This window comes from Trematomus bernacchii, unplaced genomic scaffold (assembly GCF_902827165.1).
Source record: "Trematomus bernacchii unplaced genomic scaffold, fTreBer1.1, whole genome shotgun sequence".
Lineage (NCBI taxonomy): Eukaryota > Metazoa > Chordata > Actinopteri > Perciformes > Nototheniidae > Trematomus > Trematomus bernacchii.
Genome location: NW_022987672.1, coordinates 351,530 through 379,041, shown reverse-complemented (window position 1 = coordinate 379,041; position 27,512 = coordinate 351,530). Strand labels below are relative to the sequence as shown.

Sequence of the window (27,512 nt, the reverse complement as noted above, 5' to 3'; positions counted from 1 at the left end):
ACCATTTTTATTTAATATTGTAGCGGCCAAAATCATATAGAAATAAAACAGATAATTAACTTAAAATGTCGCTGAGGCACCTGTTAGTGAATCTTACGCAGGGCAACGATCTAAGTCCAGACCAGACTCTCCGTTTGTGTATTCCATCAAATATCAAATACTAAGAACATATTTCCCATATTTCTTTCCTGAAGCCTTTCCTATGTCTTTCCTTCTTGTGGCTTTAAACACTCTGGTAAAAAAACATGTTCCTACGAGTGCTCTACTCCCACCTCCACCTGTCTCCAATATATACAATCACACCCAGTGCCCAAACATGTCTTCAAAATAAAAGCAAATAATCGATGTTACCCCACGTCAATAACGACAATAACTAAGAATACATTTACTATAAACAATAACAGCAAGAAAATAAATGTTTAACTATTAAATAATATAAAGCAATATATAGCTCCAAAAATATGTTTCTCAAAGGTCTCCTATTATGCAAAGTGCACTTTTTGTGTCCCCGGCGTGTCAGGAGACTCACAAAGTGTCAGAAAATAAAACCCTCTCTCCATACTGTTTCATAAATAATCCTTGATGTTGTTTTGAACATGATATGGCATTTAATCAATCAGGAGAATTCTCCTGCATACGTTTTTCTTTTCAATTCTTTTTTTTGTAAAGCTACAGACCCAGAATCAGCACTTTAGTAACAGCTGAAATAGAGGGGTGAGGCGAGAATGATCTGTTTGGTATTTTGACTAAAACACTTCATAGACATGTTTTTTATATATTTGTATATATCTGAGACCTTTAAGTGCTATTCCCCCCCTGTGCTGCAGTTACCCCGGGACTATGCGTCAGTTCCTGTCTGGGAACCAGCCGAGCCGCAGGCAGCGAGTCCTGATGCTGCTGCAGCTGCTGGAGGGCGTGCAGCACCTCTGCAGCGAGGGGGTCGCTCACCGGGACCTGAAGACTGACAACATCCTGCTGGAGCTGGACTCAGGTCAGAGAAACACTGCCTCTCCTCCACTGAAAAATATCACTCAACACCGGTTTAGGAATCAATAACGTTACATTACATGTCACTTGTTAGACGCTTTTATCCAAAGCGACTTACATACTCAATGCTGTGGACAATCCCCACAGGAGCACTTTGGGTGAAGTGTCTCAGGGACACAACGACACGCAGTGGGGTTTGAACCTGTTTGAACCCTGATCCGAACACATACGCACAACCCACTGCGCCACACACCTCCTCTATTTTTGCAAGAAGGAGCAGAGTTAAATCACATACAGGAATATGGTTCAACTCACACACATGAGTTATGTTGCTCAAAGGAACACGAAATCAAGCTTATATAGTCTAAGTGTCATAGTCGTAAATCAACTTTTCAATTTGAACCCGAGACCCCGGAGAGAACAATTACACAACATTTTAGTCCCTCAGTTGAATTATTCCTGGATGTCCTCAGACCTCAGTCGCTCAGAGAACATTAGAGGTTTCAAAGTGTTATTTGTTCCTGCAGCTGGATGTCCTCAGACCTCAGTCGCTCAGAGAACATGAGAGGTTTCAAAGTGTGATTTGTTCCTGCAGCTGGATGTCCTCAGACCTCAGTCGCTCAGAGAACATTAGAGGTTTCAAAGTGTGGTTTGTTCCTGCAGCTGGATGTCCTCGGCTGGTGATCTCGGACTTCGGCTGCTGTCTGTCTCAGAGCGACTGCAGTCTGCAGCTTCCCTTCAACAGCATGTGGGTGAGCCGGGGGGGCAACGCCTGCCTCATGGCCCCCGAGGTGAGCTTCAGTAACTCTTTAAAGGTCTCCTATTATAATATTTGTAGGCATATATCATAGGTCTCAGATATATACAAATATATACAAAACATGTCTCTGAAGTGTTTTGCTCAAAATACCAAACAGATCATTCTAGCCTCATCCCCCTCTCTTTCAGCTGTTACTAAAGCAGTGGTACTCCGTCAGGCCCCCCCAACACAAATAGTCACGTAATGGGCCGAGTTAACATTTATTAAAATACATCATGAACGTGAGCATTCAATTAAAAAATCACTCCCCACGCACACACACAGTGTACCCGCGACTGTTACAAGGAAGGCTCGATAATCAGCTCACGGCATATAGGGGTAAGCAGGGGTAAAGTGCTATTGTTATAAGTGGGGGGTGGACCTAACATCCTCTAGGGGGGTCCTCCTCACCTCCTCTAGGGGGGTCCTCACATCCTCTAGGGGGGTCCTCACATACTCTAGGGGGGTCCTCCTCACCTCCTCTAGGGGGGTCCTCACATCCTCTAGGGCAGGGGTACTCAAATACAAATCTTAAAGGTCCAAAAAAATGCAATTGCAACAAGATTCTTAACACGAGGTTGCAAAAACAAAAATAATCTGTATGCAGCAGTTTTCATTGTTATCTGTGCTTGATCCCTCAGAGTCACAGTGTAAGAGCTGCACAGTTATGAATAAAGGCAGCTGCACCCTCTTTCATTCAGCATTCCCATTATTGCTTTATAAATGTCTTGCCCCCTCTGTGTCCACTGAGGTTCGTCAGGCCCAACACATCTTCAACAAACTCCCCCTTTGCCTCATCATAAAAACTCACAAACACCAGCAACTGAGCATTGTCAGTGGTGTCAGTGGACTCATCCACAGCTAAGGAAATGCACTGTGCATTTTGTATTCCATCACAAAGCTGATTAATCAAATCACCAGCCAGTATTTATGTTCTTCTGGTTGCTGTGGAATCTGAGAGGGGGATTTGCTTGATTTGACCTGTTATTTCCTCTTTTTGTTTGCCTTCAAACATGGTCTCCATCACTTCAGTCATGCATTCTTTTATACTTCAGTTATTATCCAGTGGAAAGCCCTTACCTCCCTTACGCAAAGAAAATATATTTCCCCATATATTAACTGTCAATATATTGCATTATTTTGTTTTCTGATTTACTGGTTAATTGAAAAGATTTAATAAAGGAAATCTTGCTGTTGGCTACACCAAGTGATACTGATTAATAATCAACATGAAAAACATATTTATTCATATCTACAAAATATATTGAAAATATATTGAAGATATATAGAATAATATATTGTGTTAATATATTACAATATATATATATTGAATAATATATTGTGATAATATATTGTAATATATGTGATAATACATCAGTAATTGCCGCTTTCCATATATTGAGTAATATATGTAAATATATATAATATATTGGTTGTGTATATATGTGAACATACATTTACTATATATTAACATTTATATGGGGACATGTACTATATATATTCACAAATATATGGGGACATGTATGCGCTATATATTCAGATTTATATGGGGACATGTATGTAGAATATATTCACAATTATATGGGGACATGTACTATATATATTCACAATTATATGGGGACATGTATGCGCTATATATTCACAATTATATGGGGACATGTATGTAGAATATATTCACAATTATATGGGGACATGTATGCACTATATATATTCAGATTTATAAAAGACCATGTACGTACCATATATTCTGAACATGAGTGCAATATATGTTCACAATGAGGAGAAATGCATGTTCTGATAAAAAAAATCTTTCATTTAATTTCAAACCTTTATTTATGCAGGTGAATCTCATTGAGATCATTGATCTCTTTTTCAAGGGTGACCTGCTGCAAGTAGGTTCCACATGAATACATATAAACATAACAGAAAAACAAAAAAGGACATCATACAGCATATTTACAGTGACTACAGTTTACATAGCTAGTAACATTTACAGGTTCCAACAGTTTCCGATTGGATAGCATCTATCCTTGCTTTAAAAACATTTAGTGGAACCAAATTGCTCAGACTGTTCCAAGTTAGCGGAGCTGCGCATCTAAATGCTATCTTCCCTAAGACAGTCCTAGCAGTTGGCACATTTAATAAAATCACAACATTCGATCTCAGGCAGTAGCCACTTACAATTCGCCGTGAGATCAGGGAGCAGATGTAGGATGGAAGTTTCCCTAACATGGCTTTGTATATAAAAATGTACCAGTGACTGAGCCTCCGTGCAGTTAGTGAAGGCAAACCTGCCCTTGCATACAGGGTACAGTGATGGGTTAATACTTTACAGTTTGTCACAAATCTCAGTGCACTGTGATAGGCGGCATCTAACTTGACCAGGTAATTGGCAGGTGCATTCATATAGATCAGATCACCATAGTCCAGTACAGGTAAAAAGGTCACAGTGACTAGCCTTTTTCTGTCCTCAAGTGAGAAACAGGACTTGTTCCTGGAAAAGAAACCTAGCCTAACCCTCAGTTTTTTAAGCAGGTTATTGACATGAAGTTTAAAAGTGAGACAATCATCAAGCCAGATACCAAGGTATTTGTAACAGGTAACCACTTCAAGTTTTATTCCTTGTGTAATTACAATATCTAAAACAGGCTCTGGTGTCTTTTTTAGTTTTTGAAAAGAGCATTACCTTGGTTTTATCAACATTTAAAAGAAGCTTAAGCGCTAAGAGCTGAGTCTGAATAATGAGAAGCTTAATTTGTTTGTTTCTATCAATGTGTAACAGTTATCAAAATACTCATTAAAAGAAGGACAAGGAACGAATAAAAGAAAAGGCCTATAAACAACACATTATGTAATGACTCAAGAACATTTTAATGTAATTATGTAATAAAACCCACATTTTGTAATAATCTGCTGCATTCTGTAACATCCTGAACGCAATATAAAATAAATGTTCCTGCATTTTGTAATAAATTATTACATTTTGCAATGGTTATTACAAAATGCGTGAGTTGCCCTTTAAAAAAAACTGTAATATTCATTATGTAACCATAACCAAACTGTAAATATATCCCAAAATTGATGTTGATATACATGTTGGCTAATGAATATGGTAACACTTGATCTAGTTTTGGCCAATGAAAGATATTCTACTGAAATATTTTTAAATTATGATTAAGGATGATTCATGGTTGAATAAATAAATAAACAGTTGTAATGTTATTGTTTGCAACTCATTTTGTAATAACCACAGCAATATGTAATAATATATTTCAAAATGTGGCGACATGTATTACATATTTGCATTGAACTTGTTTACTACATAATGGGCAAATTATTACAAAAGGAGGTGTTATTACATAATGAAGGGAAAATGTATTACATTTTGTATAGGTATAGTTAATAAATGATGCATTGTTATTTCATACAGGGCCAAAAAAACAGTCTTGTACCCTATTTGATCGTCAATCTTGTTTTTTTCGTGCCTTTACTCACAAATTCTTGTGTTAATGGATGTTCTTATATCTGATGTCTTGGTCCCTGGATGGTGGTTTACTACAGCATCTGTGGAACAGAACAATTACAAATAATTAGAAGTTCACAAAAGACAGCAGGAATTATAACAATATCCATAATATCTATATTAAAGCATGGGCTGGCTTGGTGAATAATGTGGGAATACAAATAGTGGAAGAATAGGCTTTGTACATTTTCGTCTGAGTGTGGCGCTACTGGTTGGTATATTTTATGGAATTTGGACCAAGCATCTGCATCTGTAACAGTTCTGTTTAAAACTTTTTTAAATGTAATTGCATTCATCTTTAAAGGTGGGGTAGGTAAGTTTGAGAAACCGGCTCGAGATACACTTTTTGTTATATTCCATGGAATTCTCTTAACATCCCGATAGCAATGAATATCTGAAGTGCTTTGACAAAAAATCCATAAAATAAATATCATCTGTGGAAGCCGTAGTACTGTAAAAAGCACGACCAATCATCTGAGCCGGCCCGGCTAAAATAACTAGATGGCCTACCTGCCTGTCAGCCTTCCATCTGTGCACAAACTTATCTCGTGCCCTCATTGGTCATGTGCGCGTTCGTGTGTGTTGGAGGAGGGGCTCTGTAAGGAAGTGGCAGATTTTTTCCGGCTGTGTATTTTCAAATTCTAGCGCACTCGAGCTGGTTTCTCCAAAATTACCTACCCCACCTTTAAAAGACTACTTTTATTGAATGAGAGTTTTACCTAGCACAATGAGCCTGGGGTGGTGGGAAGGGAGAACTGGGCCTCGGCATCGGCAGGAGTGGTAGTCGCCTATGAGTATTAGAATTTAGATTAACAAAGGCATAGAAAAACCCTGAAATATGTACTGACACAAAGCTACAACCCTCGATTTTGTAAGTAGTAGTAGTAAATACATACGTATATACAATATACAACAATACGCATAATGCAATTAGCAGTACCAGTAATAAAATAACTGAATAAATAGTAGTAGAACCTTTATTTAGCCAGGAAAATCAATTAAGAACAAATTCTTATTACAATGATGACCTGACAGGAGGCAAAAGGCATCCTGAGGGGATGGGGTTTGGGAGGAAAAAAATAAAAAGACAGACTCCAGGCACTACAGAACCCAGGAGACAACACAATGACACAGAGCAGAGATGACAGGCATAGCAGTTAAACATATAACATCTCTAAAACAATATTGCTGTGGTTCAATCTGTCATTAAAATAATATAGAACATTCATCCATTCAATCATTCATTCCTTCATGGCAAGGATAACTAAGCTGAGTAGTGAATAAAGTGATATGTGAAAAGTAAAATGACAGTGAAATTAAATGACAGTGCGTTCCTTACCACTGCGATCTGGCTCCTCTGTCCTCGTGTCTTTTGGGTCTGATTCCTCACTACTGATGTCTGCCTCTGCATGGGCCCTCTCTCCTTATTTATTCTGTCTCAGTCACCACTGCTATCTGGCTCCTCTGTCCTCTTGACTTGTGGTTCTGCAGGCTTAGTTCGACCTATGAATTTCAACAATGCTCCTGTAAAATATATAGATATATAGTATTATGGGTCAACATTAAAATAACATACACTGGAGAGCAAAATGTGAAATGCCATTGACTGTAGGCTACATATTATCCACACAATTGTCAGCAGGGGCAATAACAACTAAAATGTGAACTAACTTGAATGCATTAGTCCACAACACATAGCCTAACGTAGAGTAGAGAATGAATGAATGGTTTCTGCAAAATACACAGAAATAGAAATAAGGTTCAAATTACAATAACTAACCAGACGATGGTTATTAATAATAAGCAACAGCAATACTAATTGTTGCTAAAACACATTAGACACGTTGCAAACACACGGCTAATAAAAGCTAAGTTAGCATCTCATCCACACACTATCATAGCTTAACTTAGCTAACTAGCTAGCATTAGCTCAATTCCTGAACAACATAGAAACTAAAAACGGGACATCAAGACTCATTAACACACTGACTGAGCAGGACACTATGCATACAATCTTATAACATTACCAACACTAAAGATCTGCATATATGCTCACATTCTTCACGAACGCATTCTCTCTGTGACGATGGTAATTATGCATGTGACGATGCGCAATAATGTCCTGAACGCACATGTGTAACCAGCTCGAAGACCCGTAGCTGAACTACTTTAGCTGTCCCTAAATGTGCCTGACTAAAACACGAACGATATAATGCAGATCAAGGAGAACAAGGGGAATTTACAAGACATAGACTAACTGTGGTTACATTACTTAACTAGCTCATCATCGTCACCAGTCAGAAAATGTCCGTTAGCCGTGGGGCTAGTTTTCGCTATGTTAAACTCCATTGACTTATGCTAAAATGTTAGCGATCTAAAGGTCCGCTATTTTTGGCTGTTTTGGGTCGACTTCAGTTGACTGTAACATCGAAAATCTTCGAAATTGAATGTTCACAAAGCTGCGGACCGGTTATACACTCATACACGAGGGAACTAACATAGCTAATTTAACTAACGTTAGCTAATGTAGCTGGTGTAGTGCCGAGAGACGGGACATACGGATTAAGCAACTAGACTACTTGTAGTGTACATGCAGAATTATTTCAATTTAAAATAGTTTTAAATGCTCACACACATACCTGACTCTGGTGCTGTATTTTCCTCTCGTTTCTTTTTAATTTTCCGTTTCGAAGCACCTGATGAATGCTTTCTCTTGAGACACTCAGCGACAGAATCAACAGACAGAGGCAGCAACGCAGATTTGAATCTGCCAATCAGATCAATCTATTGCTGGAGAGGGGGGGGGGCTCCCCGAAATCAGCCGGAAGTGGCGCATTCGAATACTGTTTGGGCTGTCTGCCGTGGGTGGGCTGCGTTCCACTCCAAATAGCCGGTCGGCCGTAATATATGCATAGATATATATGCGTGCATATATGCATATATATATATTTATATATATATATATATATATATATATGAATATATATATGCGTGCATATATGCATATATATATGCGTGCATATATGTGTGTGTCTATATATATTTATAAACTGTATATTATTTTCCATCATTCAATGGACAATTTGTACTTTTTTTATATGTAGGCTACCATCAAACATATGTTCATATATAAAGTGGGTAACTATACAAAACGAAGTGAGATAACTGTTTATGAATATCTGTTCAATTTTATGTAAACTCATGAAAGATAAATGAGTGTTTCAATAAAACTATTACATATAAATGTATAGTGCAGTTTTTGTTTTCATTGCAATATTTTTTTTTTATATGTATCAATATATAGCCATACATGGTCCATGCATATATTGCAATATATTTAAAAATATAAGGACTACTTTCCCATATATGGAAATGTATGATCCAATATATTGTATTATATTTACCAATATATTACAATATATTTTTGTTTCATAAGGGCTACTGGCCTAGTTCAATCAAAGTGGTTACTTTCTGTTGGCTGGGCAGTGTAGTTTTACACACCGTCTTATTTGACTTTCTCAGGACTTAAAACTGTTTTTTGGGGGCAGACCCCCTCAAAGAAAAATATATATTTACACATGTAAGGTCATCATCTTAACAGTTTTGTATGCTCATCCGTGAGCAGAGAAAAAGCTCCTTATATCCATTAGCGTAAATAGGTAGCACCAGATGCCAGAGGTGTGGACTCGAGTCACATGACTTGGACTCGAGTCAGACTCGAGTCACCAATTTGATGACTTTGGACTCGACTTGACAAAATCACAAAACACTTGCGACTCGACTTGGACTTGAACACCAATGACTCGGGACTTGACTTGGACTTGAGCCCTCTGACTTGAGGTGACTTGATAATTTAATTCAGAGGTCTCCAACACGCCGATCGCGAGCTGCCGTTCAGAAGAGCAGACTCCCGTCGGGGAGAGCAGAATCTTCAGCCGCTCCAACTCTTGCTGTGAATCCATGCAGGCAGGGGCGGGTCTTTATTTAGCTGGGCCACCATGCGGCCAATCCTATGCGAGGACACACTAGGATCATACCATTATGTGAAAGAAGGCTGGGGGGCAGACGCTCCAAAGACAGCAAGTGTAGTGGTACAGGCCAGCTACACAGAGCGACGGGGAGACGGGGAGCCGGATTTAAATGCAAGCGTGTCGGAAAAAGTCAAGAAATGAGCGAAAACCGAAAAAAGAAGCAGCATCTGGCTGCATTTCAATGATATTGGAGAAAGCAAAGCTGAGTGCAGGATTTGTAAAATGAAAATAACCTTCAGAGCAGGGTTTTGTTTTGGTAACCACTCAGGATTTATTGCCAGAGGTGGGAGAAGTTCAGATCTTGTACTTGAGTAACAGTACCAGAGTGTAGGAATACTCGGTTACAATAAAAAGTCCTGCATTCAAAATGTTACAAGTAAAAGTAGAAAAGTATTATCATCAAAATATAGTTAAAGTACCACCTGCAGAGGGATCTAGATTCAGGTGTTCTTTTCCCCATAGAGACGCCTCGCTGCACATTATCCCTTGCATAAAGATAGATTGTGGGTCCCTTATAACAGTGGAAATAAACATTCTGGTTACCTCAACATCAGGGATCTTATACATTAAACTCCTTCTGAATCAAACCGTCACGGTAGCATTACCTTACTGATCCCTCTTACAATAGAAGAAAACACGTTACTTTACCAGCAGAGAGAAAATAGATTATTACAGTATTAATGTGACTAATAAAGAGCAGTTTGATTATTAAGTATTATTCTGTTGATCGATGTCATTACATTTGGTGAAAAGCACATAATGACTTGTTTAAGACTCGTTTTGTCAAAGTTTAGGACTTGGACTTGACTTGAACTTTCCCATCCTGACTTGAGACTTGACTTGGACTTAAGCGCAAAGACTTGAGACTTGACTCGGACTTGCAAAACAATGACTTGGTCCCACCTCTGCCAGATGCTAACAACAACAATCTCCGGTACTGGTGCGCGCTCTCTCTCTCGCTCGCACACGCACACAACATGGCTCGTTCCACACACACACAGAGCCGAGCTTGAATGAAACACAGAGACCCAGACGTACTTGTACTGTAGCATATTATTTTAGAATCAATCATTTTTCAAATTATGAATTTCACACATAAAAATAAAAAAGACATACATTTCTTGGGGGTGCTATGGCTATCCTACGGTTTTGTTAGGCCTTGTTAGGCCAGGCTCACTTTATGCTGCGCTTCCATTACAGTTTAGGAACTGGGGTAGTATCTATAGTAACGCAGTGTAGGCGGAGCCGTGACGTCATCTTCAATGAGAACCCCAGAAAACCAACAGCAGCCGTTAGCTGTTAGCACTCAGAGCTCACAGCTCCTCATATCTGTTCAGAAACTAGACAAAAGTTAAACAAGTACAAACCACAGACTGCCTGTGTCATGGTGAATACAGTCGCTGCTTTATTTATGTCTGTATAGGCCGTTGTTGTGAGTGTGGACGGTCGGAGCATATATTGCGTTAGCTTAGCCGATCTCCATTCAGAAAACACGCATTTTAAAAGGTTGTTTGCCTGCCGTCTGTCTGCAGACTTGTCAAAGCATTAATTCATGGTTTTTACTAACCGGTATCAGTATGTTGTTACTTCGGCATCATTTTGAAACGTGTATTACAATTAAATCACGGTCAAATATGTTCATCTTGTTGTAGTTGTAGCCCCCTTGCCAGCTATTCTCTCTCTAGTTTAGCATACTCAGCCCGACTCAGCCTCGTTGTTGGGCCGGAAAGAACCACGATTTTGTCGGGCCAGAAAAGAGGTGAAAAAGTAGCCCCGGGCCGGAACTAGGCCTAGTGGAAACGCAACCAAAACGGGCCCGGCACGACACGGCACGCTTAAACTTCCGCCGGTCATGCAGACGTCATAACAATTCTCTTTTAAAAAAAAAAAATGTCATGCCCCCCACTTTGAGAAACACTGTACTAAAGAGATGATTCTGGGTCAGTAGCTTTAAAAAAAGGGAGCTTGTGCCTTCTCAGAATTCTACCGAGAGATTCTCAGCCGTGATGAAACGCCATATCATGTTCAAAACCACATCAAGGATTATTTCTGAAATGTATGGATCTCAAATGCTTTTTCTCTTGCGTGTTTACCACATGTTGCCGTGGGTCTAAAGCCCACCCACATTTCAGATGTTACGTCATGACGCAGCAAATCTGGATCAGCTCCGTTGTTCCCCCGTTTTTAGAGATGTGGGTACGGAGGGAAAGAGAGAGGGTTTTATCTCCTGACACACCGGGGACACACCGGGGACACACCGGGGACACATATTTATATAGAAAAGACATAAAAAAGTGCATTTAGCATGATAGGAGACCTTTTAAATAAATATCTATATCTATATATAACCCACAATATAAATATACAGAAATATAATAAAGACTTATAATCAGAGTTACACAGTGAACCCTGACCCTGTTGTCTATAACCGCTCTCTGCCCCCCCCCCCCCAGGTGTCCAGTGCCTCCCCGGGCCGGGCCTCGGTGATCGACTACAGGAAGGCGGACGGCTGGGCGGTCGGCGCCGTCGCCTACGAGATCTTCGGGGAGCAAAACCCTTTCTACGGAGCGGGGGGGCTGCAGAGCCGGAGCTACGAGGAGACGCAGCTGCCACCTCCCCCCCCCACTGCACCTGCTGACGTGCAGCTGGTGATTCAGCTGCTGCTCAGGAGGAGCCCCAGCAAGGTGATATATACAGATATATATTAAAGGTCTCATATCATACTACTTTTAGGCAGAATTATGGGTCTCAGATATATACAAATATATAAAAAACATGTTTATGAAGTGTTTTGCTTAAATTACCAAACAGATCATTCTAGCCTCAAACCCTCTATTCCAGCTGTTACTAAAGTGCTGATTCTGGGTCTGTAGCTTTAAAAAAATAATAATACAAAAAAAATAGATCTCAGGAGAATTCTAAAACTCTCACTGGTCTCCGGCTTGAGCTTCAATCTCAGGATCCATGTATCTCTGATCCTCTCCAGAATGGAAGTAGTCATCACATACAGAGCATCAACTAGTTCCTGAACAGTGTCCTTCACATGCTGATATCCAAGAGAGGGAGTTACACAGTCACAAGATGGAGGAATAGAAAGCAGTATTCAATGTTTATTTCAGATTAGCTCCACGTCAGAAATTATCATGCTTGTCATATGGCTATCTCCATAGAATCATCATGTTAATCACATAGCAAAATTGGGACTTTTACTCAAAATTGGGACTTTTTCACAAAATTGGGACTTTTTCTCAAAATTCGGACTTTTTCTCAAAATGTTGGTTTCTTTCAAAAAATCACAAAATTCTGACTTTCTCCATAGAGGCTGAATCATCATGTTAATCACATAGCTATCATATGCCTCAAACAGTCCTGATGCTCTTCTAGGTAATCATACATCCTGTCATGTTCACAGCTACAGTTGGGATACCTTTGTTATCATGTTGCTCTCATGTTGGAAGAGGACATTCAGGATTTTCCCAACAGATATTAAAACAGGTTGTTCATTAACCACCTGTTTTTTTACTCTCTTCTGCAGCGGCCAAGCGCTCGTGTCGCCGCTAACATGCTTCACCTGAGCCTGTGGGGGGGGGCGGGCTCTATCCGACCTGAGGAAGCTCTCTGATTGGCTGCTGTGTCAGTCGGTCGTGGTGCTGCTGGGGGGGTGCAGCGGCCCGGGAGGGTGCACGGTGGAGGCGGAGCTTCAGAGGAGCTTCCTGTCCAACCTGGATCTGGAGGAGCTTCGCACCGCGGGGGGGTTCCTGCTGTACGGCCGGGGTGGGGGCAGCGGCGTCTGATTAGACTCACCTTCAGACCAAACAAGAGGATTCTCCCCTCGCGTTAAGATAAGATAAGATAAGATAAAAAGTACTTTATTGATCCCAATTTGGGAAATGTTTGCGTTGCAGCAGCATAAAAAGACAAGGTATTGAACATTAGAGAAATTAAAAGTATATATAAATAAACCATCAAACTGAGACAAAGACAGGCCACGAGTCCGACTCAAAACACAGACTTTATTAATTAGATCAGCTGCTTACATTGAAAGTACATGAGTGTTAATGATGAGACAATCATCATGTGATTGGTCTGTTAATAAACCCATCTAACCCAGATCAGAGGTTTACATTCACCCCAGAAGCAGCCGTGTTCATTCAAACATCATCGTGCTGTTTAGGGAAGATTAGTTTCCTAAATGCAAATAAGGCTCATCGAATCTGACCCTTCTTAAAAAGTAATGACCATGTTTGCATGAGAGTAAAAAGCCAGCATTGAAATAAAAGCTGCACACTGTGCCGCTCAGACTCTGCTGTGTAGGGCCACGTTATATTTTAAATATTCACAGGGAAGCCGGTCATTGAGCTCAAATGCATGCACGCTGTGGTTTGCACTTTATGTTCACGTTTGCACTTCAGACGTTATTATATGTTAGTTTGTAGACATCATATATTATATTCTGCAGAAGTGATTGAACTCGTCACTATGACCTGTTCTTAACGAGCCTCAGTAACCCTTTACTGCTGCCATTCAAACTGAAGTGATGTCACGTGTTCACAAACTACAGATGGTGGGAAGACTTTGGGATAAATGTACATTTTCCTGCAGTTTCAGAATAAAAGCCTCCGTGTGGAAATAAATCAGAATGGACTTCCTGTTGTTATTCAACCTCTTTCTGAGTTTCATCTTTGCAAAGACTGACTTTTATTTTGAGCTTTTAATTAAAATCTCAGAATTCTGACTTTTTTCAGAAAGTCTCAGAAATCTTAGTTTTACACTTTATGATCAGCCCCTCTCTTTTTTTGGGGGGGAGGGGGTCAATCCTGCAGAGAACACAGAGACACGGAAGAGGAACCATGTAACCAGAACCCAAACCCAGCATAGAGAGGTTCAGTAAATGTGGTTCTGAAGGTGTGGAGGTGGGTCAGTGTGTCAGAGGAGACTCTGTAGAAGGAGAGAGAGCCAGCAGGATGATCCAGATACACTGCTACTCTACCAGAGGAGGAGGAGGAGGAGGAGGGGGAGGAGGAGGAGGAGATGGCTGTTGCTCTCTTATTGTGCCAGACAGAATAACCTCCATCATAGCAGTACAGTCTCCAGGACTGATTATTCCATCCAAACATACAGTCCTCTCTGTTTCCTTTCCTCCTGATTCCTCTGTAAGTCACTGATATATTAACCCCTCCTCTCCACTTGACCTCCCAGTAACAGCGACCAGTCAGAGCTTCTCTGCACATCAGCTGAGGCCAGCCATCAAACCTCTCTGGATGATCAGGATATTTCTGCTTCTCCTCCACACGTGTCACCTTCCTGTTGTTGTCAGACAGTTGGAGGTTTCTGTTCACTGTGTTTGAGTCCAGTGTGAGTCCACAGGAATCTGATGAGAGACACAGCAGGTATTAAAGGTTACTAAAGTACCTGTGATGTCCCAGTGTGAAGATGTTCATGATTAAAAACACACTTACACTTCCTGAGACCTGGCCTCAAGAACCGGACTGCAGCAGGCTCCAGGCTGAAAGGGAGGGGGGGTCAGTTAGTCTTTAAATGGTCTGATATGTCCACCTCAGTCTGCCTCCAGAAACATCTACAAACACTGAGGTGTCTCTTTTGTGATGTCTCTGATCTCCTCTCCAGGTGTTGATCAGGTGGGGGCATGCTTCCTGTGTGCAGCGTTTGTGAGCATCAGGAAATATGGGTTTCTCTTTGGTTCACTGTGCGCTTCATATTTAATACTTTTCAGTTTGTTTTGATGTTTTGTTGTCTCAGTTTCTGCTCTTTGTTTGAACATCATGTTTTCCTTAGCTCATCATAACTCTGCTCCAGGTAGTTTGCTAAAGTGTTCCTGTCTGATGGCTATGGGGTCAGATCAGTCTCACAAATACAGAAATGCACACAGAAGGATACACAGATGTTATTACGGATTCATATATAAATGTCTCCACACACATTTTTCAGTGCACACACAAAAACTTATCATTTTATAAATGTAAAAAAGTTTCACAAATATATTTCTGATCCACTCACAAATAGTTACATCAGAAACACATTTGAGTGTTGTTACATTTATATGAAAATGCTTTCTGTGTGAATCTCAGCATTTGAGTGTGAATCTCTGCACTTGAGGGGCCCCAGACTCTGCAAACCGCGTAGATGTTACGCTACGTTGCAAACACATTAAACACACCCTCAAGGGGACACACGCATGTGATTGGCTTAAAATGAAGCAGACATCTGATTGACCGAAGACACTTGCCTCTTAAAAAAATGTATGTGTGAATCTAGCGGCGTCAGGGGAGTCTCAACAATCCAGAGATTCACACTCAGATTTGATACCTGGCACCCGCCTGTTACGTATTTCTTGCTCAATATGTTTTTAGAAAGATGGTGATTCCACCGTGGAAACCATGGATGTAATGAAACGAAAACCTCCACGATGTTTTGCTGTGCCTGTTTATCTCTGCTATGAAAACTCTGCCATCTCGCGAGTGTAGCACAAGAGAAAAAGGACGTTTGATTTATTTTTCTATCCTCCCGTTATGCAGAAAGTTGAAGACCTTAACATAACGCAGGTAATGACATTATGTTGTGCTCAGTATCAATAAAGTACTATCTTATCTTATCTAATGTAATTACTGCTGAACCAACAGTAACGCGTTACACTACTGCGTTACAGACAAATGTAATCTGATTACTGTAACAAGTTACTCCCAACACTGAAACTAATAAATCATTATTTTCATTCCAGGGAAGGTTCTTCTGATTGGCCGTTTGCTAGGACTCAAAATAAAAACATCTGGAAAGGAATCAGTTTATTAAAAAAAAACACTCTGGTGGTCGTTCCACGATGAACATTGACCCACTGAGGGGGGGTTTCCTCTAAGTTGAAAATTTGTGTTTGATGCTAACAGCTGACGGCAGACAGTGTGAAGAGTCAGGGTCTATCAGCTCTGGTTCTTTCAGGTCATAGGAGCCAGTTTCTACCTCCTCTATCAGACTGAGTGCCTCTCCATACCTGAGCGTGTCCAGTCCAGCAGACAGCAGCCTCCCCCCTGACTCTCCTGGATGATTGTAGCTCAGGTCCAGCTCTCTCAGATGGGAGCGGTTTAAAGCTAAGGCCAGAGCATCACAGCCTTCCTCTGTGATCAGACAGCCTGACAGCCTGCAGACACACAAACAAGCCGTCAGATCATCTGAGGGTCCAGGACTGGAAGGGGCGGGGCTTATTACTGCATCACCTCTGGGTCATCTCTTCACCTAAAACTCCAGTCACTGCTTCACAGTTCAAATGGACAGCCATGGTAAGGGTCTTATTGATATGAAAATATCATAACACAAAGGAATAGAGAATAATGTGAAGAAAGACTAGAGAGAAACTTGTGCTTCTCTTATATTGTACTTCTTAAATGTAAACATATATATATATATATATATCAAACAGAAGTATTCATGTGTTCATAAGCCCAATTTTCTAATAAATTCAGTCAATTAAAGTTGAAAACATTTTCTAACAAATGTTAGTTTGTAAAAAAAAGCCCAGCCCAATAACTTATTTGCATAACAAACCCTTCCTATTTCTCCTTATTATAATCAATCCTTCTGTGTTAAAGGATGAGCCGCCAACAAAGTAAAGTAAACCCTCTGGGGAGCGGGATATAGGCTGTGTTTTTCTTAACCTGTTCCACTCTGAGCCTGTTTTTCAGGTCTCAGGCTCGAAAATGACATTCCCAGAACAAATGACCATATCTTCCCTTCTAAAAGGGTTAAATTAATAATCTTTTCTCAAAGTAATGATAAACCTGTGAGTTGGATGTAGAAGTGTCAGAATCAATATAAATGTTTTTTATTTTAAAGAAAATTCAGATTTTACATAGTAAAAAACTGTAAATTATAGTGTCCGTCCAAAAATTATTTTTTACAGATAGTGAAAACTACCCTTGGATGATGGGTTAGTAGACTAAAAGCTTTAGGAATCCAAAGTACAACATATAATAAGTACCCTGTATCAAGATTGATGCAAAACAAGTGAAATTTGACCTTTTTAGAGAGATTTAGCCAAAAACTGGGCCATCTGGGGTCATATGGGTGGATTTGACCTATCTCTGGCCCCCCTTGCTCGATCTGGTTGGTTGACATACCCTTGTGACCGTTAGAGCCAATAGAATCGAAGGAGGAGGCTCCCACCCAGACAGGTTGTAAAGAAAAAATGTTGCCGCTTCGCGTGTGGAAAGCGAAACTAAACTGGAGGAATGTCTCCTTCTGGAGTTTGGAAACTAAAACGCAGTTGTATTGCTTATGGATTATCAGAAATAATTTCAAAGAAGGCACAGACACATAGGATGAACCTATGGATTAACTGCAGCATCGTTTTTTTATCGTTTTAATGCCATTGAAGACCACTTTTGACCAAGGTGAGCCATATTTACATGTTTAGCTTCTTTGCTCCACATGTGATGATGTACGCTTTCGTTGATAGCGTCGCGAATGTTTATCACTGAGTGTTGAGGTGGGCACCGTTAGATTCAGTGTCTCCAGGACACCAAAAAAGAGTGTTTGGTTGTGCATCTAGGATAAGTAATAAGGGAGTTATGAGTGAGTTTAAGTGCCTTAGTAGGTCCCGTTTTTTCGATCGAGGCTAATCCAGAGGCTGAGTGCTAGCATTGTGGGGTTTTTTTGAAAAAAAAAATTAAAAAGATCAGTTAGCTGAGTTTCTTCCCGTTACATGGATATAACACATTCATAGTTTTATTCAATATTAAGATTCCTTAGACGTTGTTTCCTGCAAATGACGCGTTTATCCGCCCGGTACCGGGGGGAAGGCGTGAAACAGGTTAAAGCATATTCAAGTATCAAGATTAATTTACCTACATTTGATTGATCTTTGAGGCAATATACCTCACCTCTAGTGAGGGGCCCAGCCCTTTGTATATTTTTCTGTGTGTGGTACACAAGGGGGGATGTTTTTTTAACTTTAAAGAAGTTTGTGCCAATAAATTGTGAATTGTGACTGATATATTGTGTCGCGTTTCTCTTGAATTATGTTTTTGATGATGGTATTCCCACACCACACAGCATGGCTGAGTCAAACTGTACTGTGCTCTAACCTGAGAGTCTTCAGTTCACAGTGTGGACTCTCCAGTCCAGCAGACAGCAGCTTCACTCCTGAATCCTGCAGGTCGTTGTTACTCAGGTCCAGCTCTCTCAGACTAGAGGACTGGGAGCTGAGGACTGAGGACAGAGCTTCACAGCTTCTCTCTGACAGCTTACAGCCACTCAGCCTGAAGAGACGATGAGGACAACAGTTATTCAGAAGACAGCAGTGTATTAATAACTGATTCTCTAAATCAAATGATCTCTGTACTTACAGAGCTTTGTTGGAGGCTTTGACCACTGGCAGCAGCCTCAGAAGAGCCTCCTCTGAAGCAGAGTATTTCTTCAGGTCAAACACGTCCAGATCTTCTCCTGATGACAGTAAGATGAAGACCAGAGCTGACCACTGAGCAGGAGAGAGATTATCTCTGGAGAGACTTCCTGAACTCAGGTACTGTTGGATCTGCTCCTCTAGAGAACGATCATCCAGTTCATTCAGACAGTGGAACAGGTTGATGCTTCTCTCTGCAGACAGATCCTCTTCTATCTTCTTCTTGATGTACTGGACTGTTTCCTGGTTGGTCCCTGAGCCACTTCCTGTCTGTGTCAGCAGGCCTCGTAGGAGTTTCTGATTGGTCTGCAATGAAAGACCCAGGAGGAAGCGCAGGAACAAGTCCAGGTGTCCGTTTGGACTCTGTAAGGCCTGGTCCCAGGGCTCGAGCTTAAGGACGTCCCGTCGTCCCGGGGCCGAAAAAAATCGGGTCGGGGAGGATACAAATTAATTTTGGGACGAATTTGGGACGAGAGTTAAAATAAAACCCTGCTAACTCTACTACGAACGACGATGAAAATGAAACTGACTGCACGTTTTGTGTAGCACACAGTTATTAAACATCCTTGTCAACATAAACACACACAAAGCATTTAGCAACCCGCGAAATACACACACACACAGTACGTAGCTACAGCTGTCAGCCAGCCGTACAGCTGTGATGTAACTACAATTTTTTTACCCCGGAGCGGTGCGGAGAAACGAAACTTAACTTATGAAGCAGCTTTTGACGACGCGCTATGCATGGGGCACCCTAGAGGGGGTTTCCAGACATGTCATTGCAGCTGAGATGAGAACTCTCCATCGCATTTAGTCCTTAGCAATATGCTGCGCCTCTCCCCATGTAGGGATGGGTACCGAGCCCCGGTATTAAACGGGCCCCGGGCCGGAATTATTAAAGACAGTGGTACCAACAGTGGTCTTTTTATCGGTACTGGAGACATTTAAAACATACATGTCATATGTATTATTGCTACATGAACATTATATTGCAGTTTTAGTTTCGCCAACTCCTTTTCTAATATGCAATAAGACTACAAAATGCGTCTATGATGTACTTTCCAATCCAGACGAGAGAGCTCTCTCCCCCGTCTGTGTGCGAGGGGGCGGGGCAGTTTGTAAAGGTCCCCTGACTGTGTTACAGACTGTCATCCTGGTTAGGTTACTCTGGGTTCTGTCTTCAGGACAGAGTGTTGGATTTTTTTGTTAATCGGATGGGACTTGATTGGATTCAATATTAGAGTAACTTTCTCGCTTGTGTGTTTTTTTTAAATATATTTGGCCTTTGTTTATGTGTTTGACTGATTTACTCAAATAAAAAGGTTGATGAATTATCATCTAATGATTTGTATGATGTTTTATTTATGTTAAAGGTCACTTTGAATGATTTTAACTAATGATAATGTAGAAAAACAAATATTTTAAATTCGGGACGGTCCACATTAATTTCGGGACGGCTTCGATTGTATTTCGGGACGGTTCCGGGAGGATGGTGAAAAAAGTTAGTCGAGAGCCCTGCCTGGTCCACAGCACTCTGGTAGATATGTGGCAGTTTAGATTTGGCTCTGAAGACTTTAGGCTTCTGGGAGGTTGTTGGTTCTTCTGCCAGCAGGTTGACTCCAAACTTGATGAAGGTCAGATGGACATGAAGAGCAGCCAGAAACTCCTGAACGCTCAGATGGATGAAGCAGAACACCTTGTCCTGGTACAGTCCTCTCTCCTCTCTAAAGACCTCTGTGAACACTCCTGAGTACACTGAGGCTGCTCTGATATCGATGCCACACTCTGTCAGGTCGGACTCATAGAAGATCAGGTTGCCTTTCTGCAGCTGCTCAAAAGCCAGTTTCCCCAGAGACTCCATCATCTTCCTGCTCTCTGGACTCCAGTGTGGATCTGTCTCAGCTCCTCCATCATACTTGATGTTCTTCACTTTGGACTGAACCACCAGGAAGTGGATGTACATCTCAGTCAGGGTCTTGGGCAGCTCTCCTCTCTCTCTGGTTTTCAACACCTCCTCCAGAACTGAAGCAGAGATCCAGCAGAAGACTGGGATGTGGCACATGATGTGGAGGCTTCGTGAGGTCTTGATGTGGGAGATGATGGTGCCGGCCTGCTCCTGATCTGTGAACCTCTTCCTGAAGTACTTTTCCTTCTGTGGGTCAGTGAACCCTCTGACCTCTGTCACCATGTCCACACACTCAGGAGGGATCTGATTGGCTGCTGCAGGTCGTGTGGTTATCCAGAGGCGAGCAGAGGGAAGCAGCTTCCCCCTGATGAGGTTTGTCAGCAGCACATCCACTGAGGTGGACTCTGTGACGTCAGTCAGGATCTCAGTGTTGTGGAAGTCCAGAGGAAGTCGACACTCATCCAGACCGTCAAAGATGAACACGACCGGGAACTGATCAAACCTGCAGATTCCTGCGTCTCTGGTTTCAGTGAAGAAGTGATGAACAAGTTCCACCAAGCTGTACTTGTTCTCTCTCACCACATTCAGCTCTCTGAAGGTGAATGGAAATATGAACTGGAAGTCCTGGTTGGCTTTGCCTTCAGCCCAGTCCAGAGTGAACTTCTGTGTTAAGACTGTTTTCCCAATGCCAGCCACGCCCTTTGTCATCACTGCTCTGATTGGTGCATCTCTTCCAGGTGAGGCTTTAAAGAGGTCTTCTTGTCTGATGGTTGTTTCTGGTCTGTCTGGTTTCCTGGATGCTGTTTCAATCTGTCTGACCTCATGTTCAGCATAGACCTCTGCAGACCCCCCCTCTGTGATGTAGAGCTCTGTGTAGATCTGGTTCAGAAGGGTTGGGTTTCCTGCTTTAGCAATGCCCTCAAACACACACTGGAACCTCTTCTTCAGGGTGGACTTAAGTTTACGCTGACACACTCCAGCAAAGGTTTCTGAAAGAACACACAATAAAATATCATTTGGGAACACTGTAACTCTGGTTCTCTGAATAAAATATGGATATATGTTGGTCTCTTGAGACATCAGCAGATGAGACATTTATCCAGAGTGTTAAATCTCTATAGAAACCCTCTTACTGCTCTGCAGACGGTCAGCCAGCTCCTCCTGCTTCATGCTCCTCAGGAAGTGCAGTGTGATGTTCAGGAATGCCTCTCTGCTCCTCCTCTGCTCTTCATCCTCAGCCTCCAACACCTCCTCATCCTCACTCTGACTCTCTAAGCCTTCTGGGTAATCTGAACTCAGAGTCTTCTGGAACTTCGTCAGCTCGCTCTTCACAAAGGTGACGATGTGGTCCTCCAGCAGCTGGAACATCACATGAACGACACAAACTATAAACCATGGATCCAAACATCAGATCCGGACAGACTGACTCTCTAAAAGTGCAGCATGGAGATGACTGTGAACAGAAGAGAGGTAAAGTATCTGTAGTACATGTACATACCGTAAATATGGAGTCCAGCTGTGTCTGATGCTGCTGGGCCGACTGACCACCGGGAACCTCCGAGCTCTCCTGGTCCCCTCTGTGGATGAATCATGAAGCATTAGCTCACATTATGTCTGTCCACACAGAGACACACTCAGGGTAAAGGAGGACAGGGGAACAGGCTGGTGGTCCTGTGCGTCAGCGGGAACTTTGCACTACAGGAATATTTATTTCCAGCTACTGTTGAAGACCAGAGGATTCTGTCCATCCTTCATTCTGGTCTTCCTGAAACGTGGCTGTGTGGATAGATACTGGACTCTGCAGCTGGCTAACAGCTGTTCATCAGGAAAAGGAAAGACCTAGGGACAGTTCTTACACCAGCCCCCGTTACCCCCCCAGCTCCACCTCCTGCACCATAGCAGGGGTCAGGGTTCACCTGGCAGTAGAGCTGGTTGTGACTTTGATGAAGGCTCAGTATCCTCCATCAGAAGTGTTTGTGAGATGGTGGAACAGCTTCTGAACTGCCTGAGTTTTCAGATGGAGTTTCACTGCCCCTCCCACTGTGGACGTTCACAACTAAACACTTTGGACAAGAGGAGGGGTCGGACAAGACTTTATACAAACTGGATTTATTCTATCATAACCGGACTCTTACTATGAGTTACAGCTTACTTCTGATCAGCAGATGGAGGTCGTCCTTTAAAGTTTATGCCAAAGCCCTTCGACCGGTCGCTCTTGAAGGACAGACAGCTGGGAGAGTCTGGTCTCTGCTGCTGGACCCTGAAACAGAAACAGATGCATACATTGGCATAATGGAGAAAACGAATGAAAAATATGTTAAATCTAAAGTCACTATATTTAATAATGTAATGGTATAAATCGCTCTGTGTTGCTAATGTGTGAACAGATCGTAATGGAAATTAAAAACTGAGACATGTTCTACCATCTGTAAAATTATATTTGATCCACTTAAGTGACTTGTGTGAAATGTTAATGTTGTTTAAGCTATCTGATGGTGACAGTAATATTAGAGAAAAGTAAGAGGTCTCTGGCGGCAGTATTCTGGATGAGCTTTAGTTGTCTGTAAAAACACTGATGCAGTAATCAAGTCTGCTTCTATCATAACCGGACTCTTACTATGAGTTACAGCTTACTTCTGATCAGCAGATGGAGGTCGTCCTTTAAAGTTTATGCCAAAGCCCTTCGACCGGTCGCTCTTGAAGGACAGACAGCTGGGAGAGTCTGGTCTCTGCTGCTGGACCCTGAAACAGAAACAGATGCATAAAGAGAAGAAGAAGGAGCTCAGAGGGGAAATGTACATTCTGCATTTGATCCATCCTAGTGTTAGGAGCAGTGGGCTGCCATATGTACTGGGTAGCACTTGGTCTTCTGGGGTCTTGAACCAGTGACCCTTCCGGTTCCCAAGCCAAGTCCCTACGGACTTTGCCACCACCGCCCATACATTGGCACGCTGGAGAAAAACTGATGAAAATATGTTAAATCTAAAGTCACTCTTTACAATGTAATTGTATAAATCAGAGAAAATCCTAAAGAAGTGAAGTTTATCTACAAAGTGCCTCGCGTCTCTTCAGCTGCCCTACAGCCAGAAGCTAACGTAAAAACATCTGTCTTTAGTGGATAACGTCACTGAGTTCATGCCCAGGATGCTAACTGCAGTTCACTTAACGCCCACCGACGTCGCTAATAACCAGGATTTCCAGAAGGTTACACAGAAGCTTCAACACAGACAACAACTGACTCAAATGGCTTTTAGTCCATTTAAAATTCTTACCCCCCCATCAGCAGATTGAGGCTCCATTGAGCGTTCACTCTTTGAGGAAACACAGCGGCACTCAGGTCCAGGTCCAGGTCCAGGTCCAGGTTGAGGTTGAGGTTACACCTGGAATAAATTCACACCATAGACTGTGTATATATAAACACACGCACACACGCACAGTTACAGTAGTAAGGACAGAAATAAAGAGAGAGAGGGTCTCAGAGTTATTCCCTGAGTAATGATTGATAATAATAATAATAATAATAGTTTTTGAGTACAGAGGCCTGTACTACGAAGCCAGATTTTCCTAACCTGGATATGTTTGAGTTAGCCGGTTGGCCCAATCCAAAACATACGTGCTCTCGCTAAGCTGTACTACGATGCTGGTTATCAAGTGGATCGCTCAAGCCAGCCGTGTCCTATCTAGTTAGGTGCGCGTTCACATGAAAAGGATGGTATTTGGAGCATTCGACCAATCTCAAACATGGACAAGCGTACTGACAGCGCAGCGTCATACTTCCTGAATGAAAAGTGAACTTTAATATTAGTCAAATATGAAGAAGTTAAACTTTAAACATCCATGACTTAAACACTTTATCCAGGATCAAAGCCACATAGCTGCACCTGCAAGGTGAATACAGCTGGTAAAAGAAAAAGTGTTTGAATGCGTACATTAACAGGTTTATGATATCACTGCCCCGTCCAAGACACGATCTGACTTTAATTACATTTGACTCGAGTGTTTTGTCAACTTAATGTGTTGCTTAAAATAATACTTCTGCATACAGTATGTGACACTGTGAGTGTTGCACGGCCAGATACGGCTCAAGAAGCTGACTCAAATAAGGAAATATATGATACATTATGATGTGATATGATATAAATGATAATGGGACACATCGACGTCTGCACTCACAGTGCCGCGGACTGTACTTAATGTTACTCTGATCCAGTTACTTGTGTTGTGGCAGATATTTAAGTCAGCTTTCTTAACGCTAATGTTATAATAGTCAGATTGCTCTGAAGATGGGAGGGGATATTCTATTAATTTTCACGTTCACACAGTCAGGTGATTTTTGCCGGCCCTCTTTCCTGCAATAGCAGTTTTTCTGTATTTCCTCTATCCTGTAATATGACTTGATAGCTTTAAACTCCTTACACAGAGCTCTGATTGGTCAGCAGGCAGTGCTTTCACTGAGTTGATCTCTTAGCCTGCAACCTAACCTCCTCCCGAGGAGGTTAGCCGCTCAGCATAAGTTACCATGGAGATCTAGCCTGCTAAAAAGAGAACCAGCGTCGTAGGACCGGAAAGCCAGAGTTTTCCCTGAAGTCAGCCGGCTAAGCGAAAATCCGGCTTCGTAGTACAGGCCACAGGTGTATCTCAGGTAAAAACAGGAAGAGAGTTAACCTGTTAAGCCCGAGAGACCCCGGCACCGGGGCACTGCCGCAACATCTTGCAGGAAACAGTGTCTGAGGGCATGTTCATTTAAAAACCTATGAATGTTTTATATCCATGTAACGGGAAGAAACTCATCTAACTGACCATTTTAATTTTTTTTTCAAAAGAAAACCCACAATGCTAACACTGAGCCTCTGAATTAGCAATGAGCGAAAAATGAACAGATTACTGCACCGAAAATCACTCACAAAACCTTATTATTTATCTTTTCACCACATCCAACACATGGATTCACATCGTGAGGTGACACAGAATCGATGGGTACCCTCATTATCACTGAATTATACGAATTTGCGACGTTATAAACAAAAACAGACATCAAAACAGGTGATGCTAGGTAGCTAAAAATGCTAGCATTTTTACCTTGGCTCTGTCTCTCCAAAGTGGTCTTCAATGGCATTAAAACGATAAAAACGCTGCTGAAGTTAATCCATAAATTAATCTAATGTGTCTGTGTCCCTTTGAAATGATTTCTGATAATCCATGATCAATAAAACAGATAATCCATGCTATTCCGTTTCTAGATGTCAGAGCTAGACTGTGGCTTCACTCTAATGCAAAATTACATGCGCAAAGCCCGCACCTTTTTGTTTCACAATGAGTGTGTGCGGGGGACTCCCCCTTCGATTCTATTGGCTCTAACGGTCAGAAAGAGGTGTCAACCATCAAAATTGACGAATGGGTTCCAGAGATATGAAAAAAAAACATTTCCACCCAAATCACCTCAGAGGTGGAGTGTTTTTGGCTAAACCTCTCTAAAAAGGTCAAATGTCACTTGTTTTGCATCATTCTTGATACAGGGTACTTATTATATGTTGTACTTTGGATTCCTAAAGCTTTTAGTCTACTAACCCATCATCCAAGAGTGGTTTTCACTATAAGTAAAAAAGAATTTTTGGACGGACACTATAATTTACAGTTTTTTACTATGTAAAATCGTTATTTTCTTTAAGATAAAAAACATCTATATTGATTCTGACTTTTCTACATCCAACTCACAGGTTTATCATTACTTTGAGAAAAAAGATTATTAATTTAACCCTTTTAGAAGGGAAGATATGGTCATTTGTTCTGGGAATGTCATTTTCGAGCCTGAGACCTGAAAAACAGGCTCAGGGCTTAACAGGTTAAAGATAATTAATATATATTTGTATTTCATGCTCTTAAACTATTATCTCTTTACTTTGGTTTGTAACGTTTTTTATTAAACAGTTCACCTGTGAGTGAGGCTGTGGGATTGTTCGCCCTCTGGTGGCTGACGGAGGAACATTAGTGTTGTTTTCTTTAAAGGTAGGGTAGGTAAGTTTGAGAAACCGGCTCGAGATTGCTAGAATTTGAAAATACAAACCGGAGAAAATCTGCCACATCCTTACAGAGCCCCTCCTCCAACACACACGAACGTGCACATGACCAATGAGGGCACGCATGCGCATGCGCGCGCATGCACACACACACACACACACACACACACACACACACACACACACACACACACACACACACACACACACACACACACACACACACACACACACACACACACACACACACACACACACACACGTAAGGATAGAAAGAGAGAGAGGGTCTCTGAGTTATTCCCTGAGTAATGATTGATAATAATAATAGTTTTTGTGTGCAGGCGTTTTGAGGTAAAAACAGGAAGAGAGTTAAAGTCTGTCTCTGAGTCTCTAAAAGTTAAACTAAAGAGTTGTTCTTATTCTCTGAGCAATGATTGATAATCAGAGTTGTCTCTAAGAGCTCTGAAGTCACAAAAAGTTACAAACCTTTAGAGAGAAGAAGTAGAAGAAGAAGGTGCGACACGACGGACGAGCACGAAGTGAAACTTAACAGCAAACAGGAAGCACTTCAAAATAAGAGCTCTTACAGGACATTGTATTTACATTACTTCTACTTTAACTCAAGTACAAGATCTGAGTACTTCATGTTAATGAGCTAGTAAATCATATTATTGAGATTATAAATCATATAAATGATTTACAGAGTAGATATGTTCTTTTCTGTGGTGGAAATGGTCTTCCCTAATCTCAGGTCTAATCTCTGCAGTGTGTAGTTTCAGGCGGTATTGTGTGTGAAATGTTAAATGTAGTCCCACCGTTTGGCCACGATTTGCATCA

At 41.5% G+C, this 27,512-nt stretch overlaps 2 protein-coding genes across 2 annotated transcripts; one reads left to right on the top strand and one right to left on the bottom strand.

Moving 5' to 3' along the window:
- Positions 1-831: 831 nt before the first annotated feature.
- On the top strand, positions 832-13,566 carry LOC117487486 (serine/threonine-protein kinase PINK1, mitochondrial-like). The gene is given in 5 exon segments (XM_034136113.1): positions 832-991; positions 1,651-1,778; positions 11,794-12,024; positions 12,876-12,925; positions 12,927-13,566. Coding segments are annotated over 5 exon segments (768 nt in total). The 5' UTR covers positions 832-840; the 3' UTR covers positions 13,135-13,566.
- On the bottom strand, positions 13,340-27,208 carry LOC117487487 (NACHT, LRR and PYD domains-containing protein 1a-like). The gene is made up of 12 exons (XM_034136114.1): positions 27,162-27,208; positions 23,931-24,038; positions 23,293-23,399; positions 22,811-22,918; positions 22,157-22,235; positions 21,792-22,017; positions 20,272-21,647; positions 18,697-19,124; positions 18,436-18,609; positions 16,347-16,493; positions 14,800-14,846; positions 13,340-14,711 (listed from the first exon to the last, which is right to left on the bottom strand). The coding sequence occupies exons 2-12, from the start codon at positions 23,955-23,957 to the stop codon at positions 14,152-14,154; spliced, it is 3,279 nt and encodes a 1,092-aa protein (XP_033992005.1). The 5' UTR covers positions 23,958-24,038; positions 27,162-27,208; the 3' UTR covers positions 13,340-14,151.
- Positions 27,209-27,512: the final 304 nt, after the last annotated feature.

Excerpts from the sequence above, each read along its gene's own strand:
- LOC117487487 (XM_034136114.1), bottom strand. The coding sequence starts at position 23,957 with ATGGAGCCTCAATCTGCTGATGGGGGG. Across the intron at positions 23,400-23,930 it reads CTCAATCTGCTGATGGGGGG|GTCCAGCAGCAGAGACCAGA; the intron begins GTAAGAATTTTA and ends TTCTGTTTCAGG. Across the intron at positions 22,919-23,292 it reads CCTCCATCTGCTGATCAGAA|GGTCCAGCAGCAGAGACCAG; the intron begins GTAAGCTGTAAC and ends TTTCTGTTTCAG.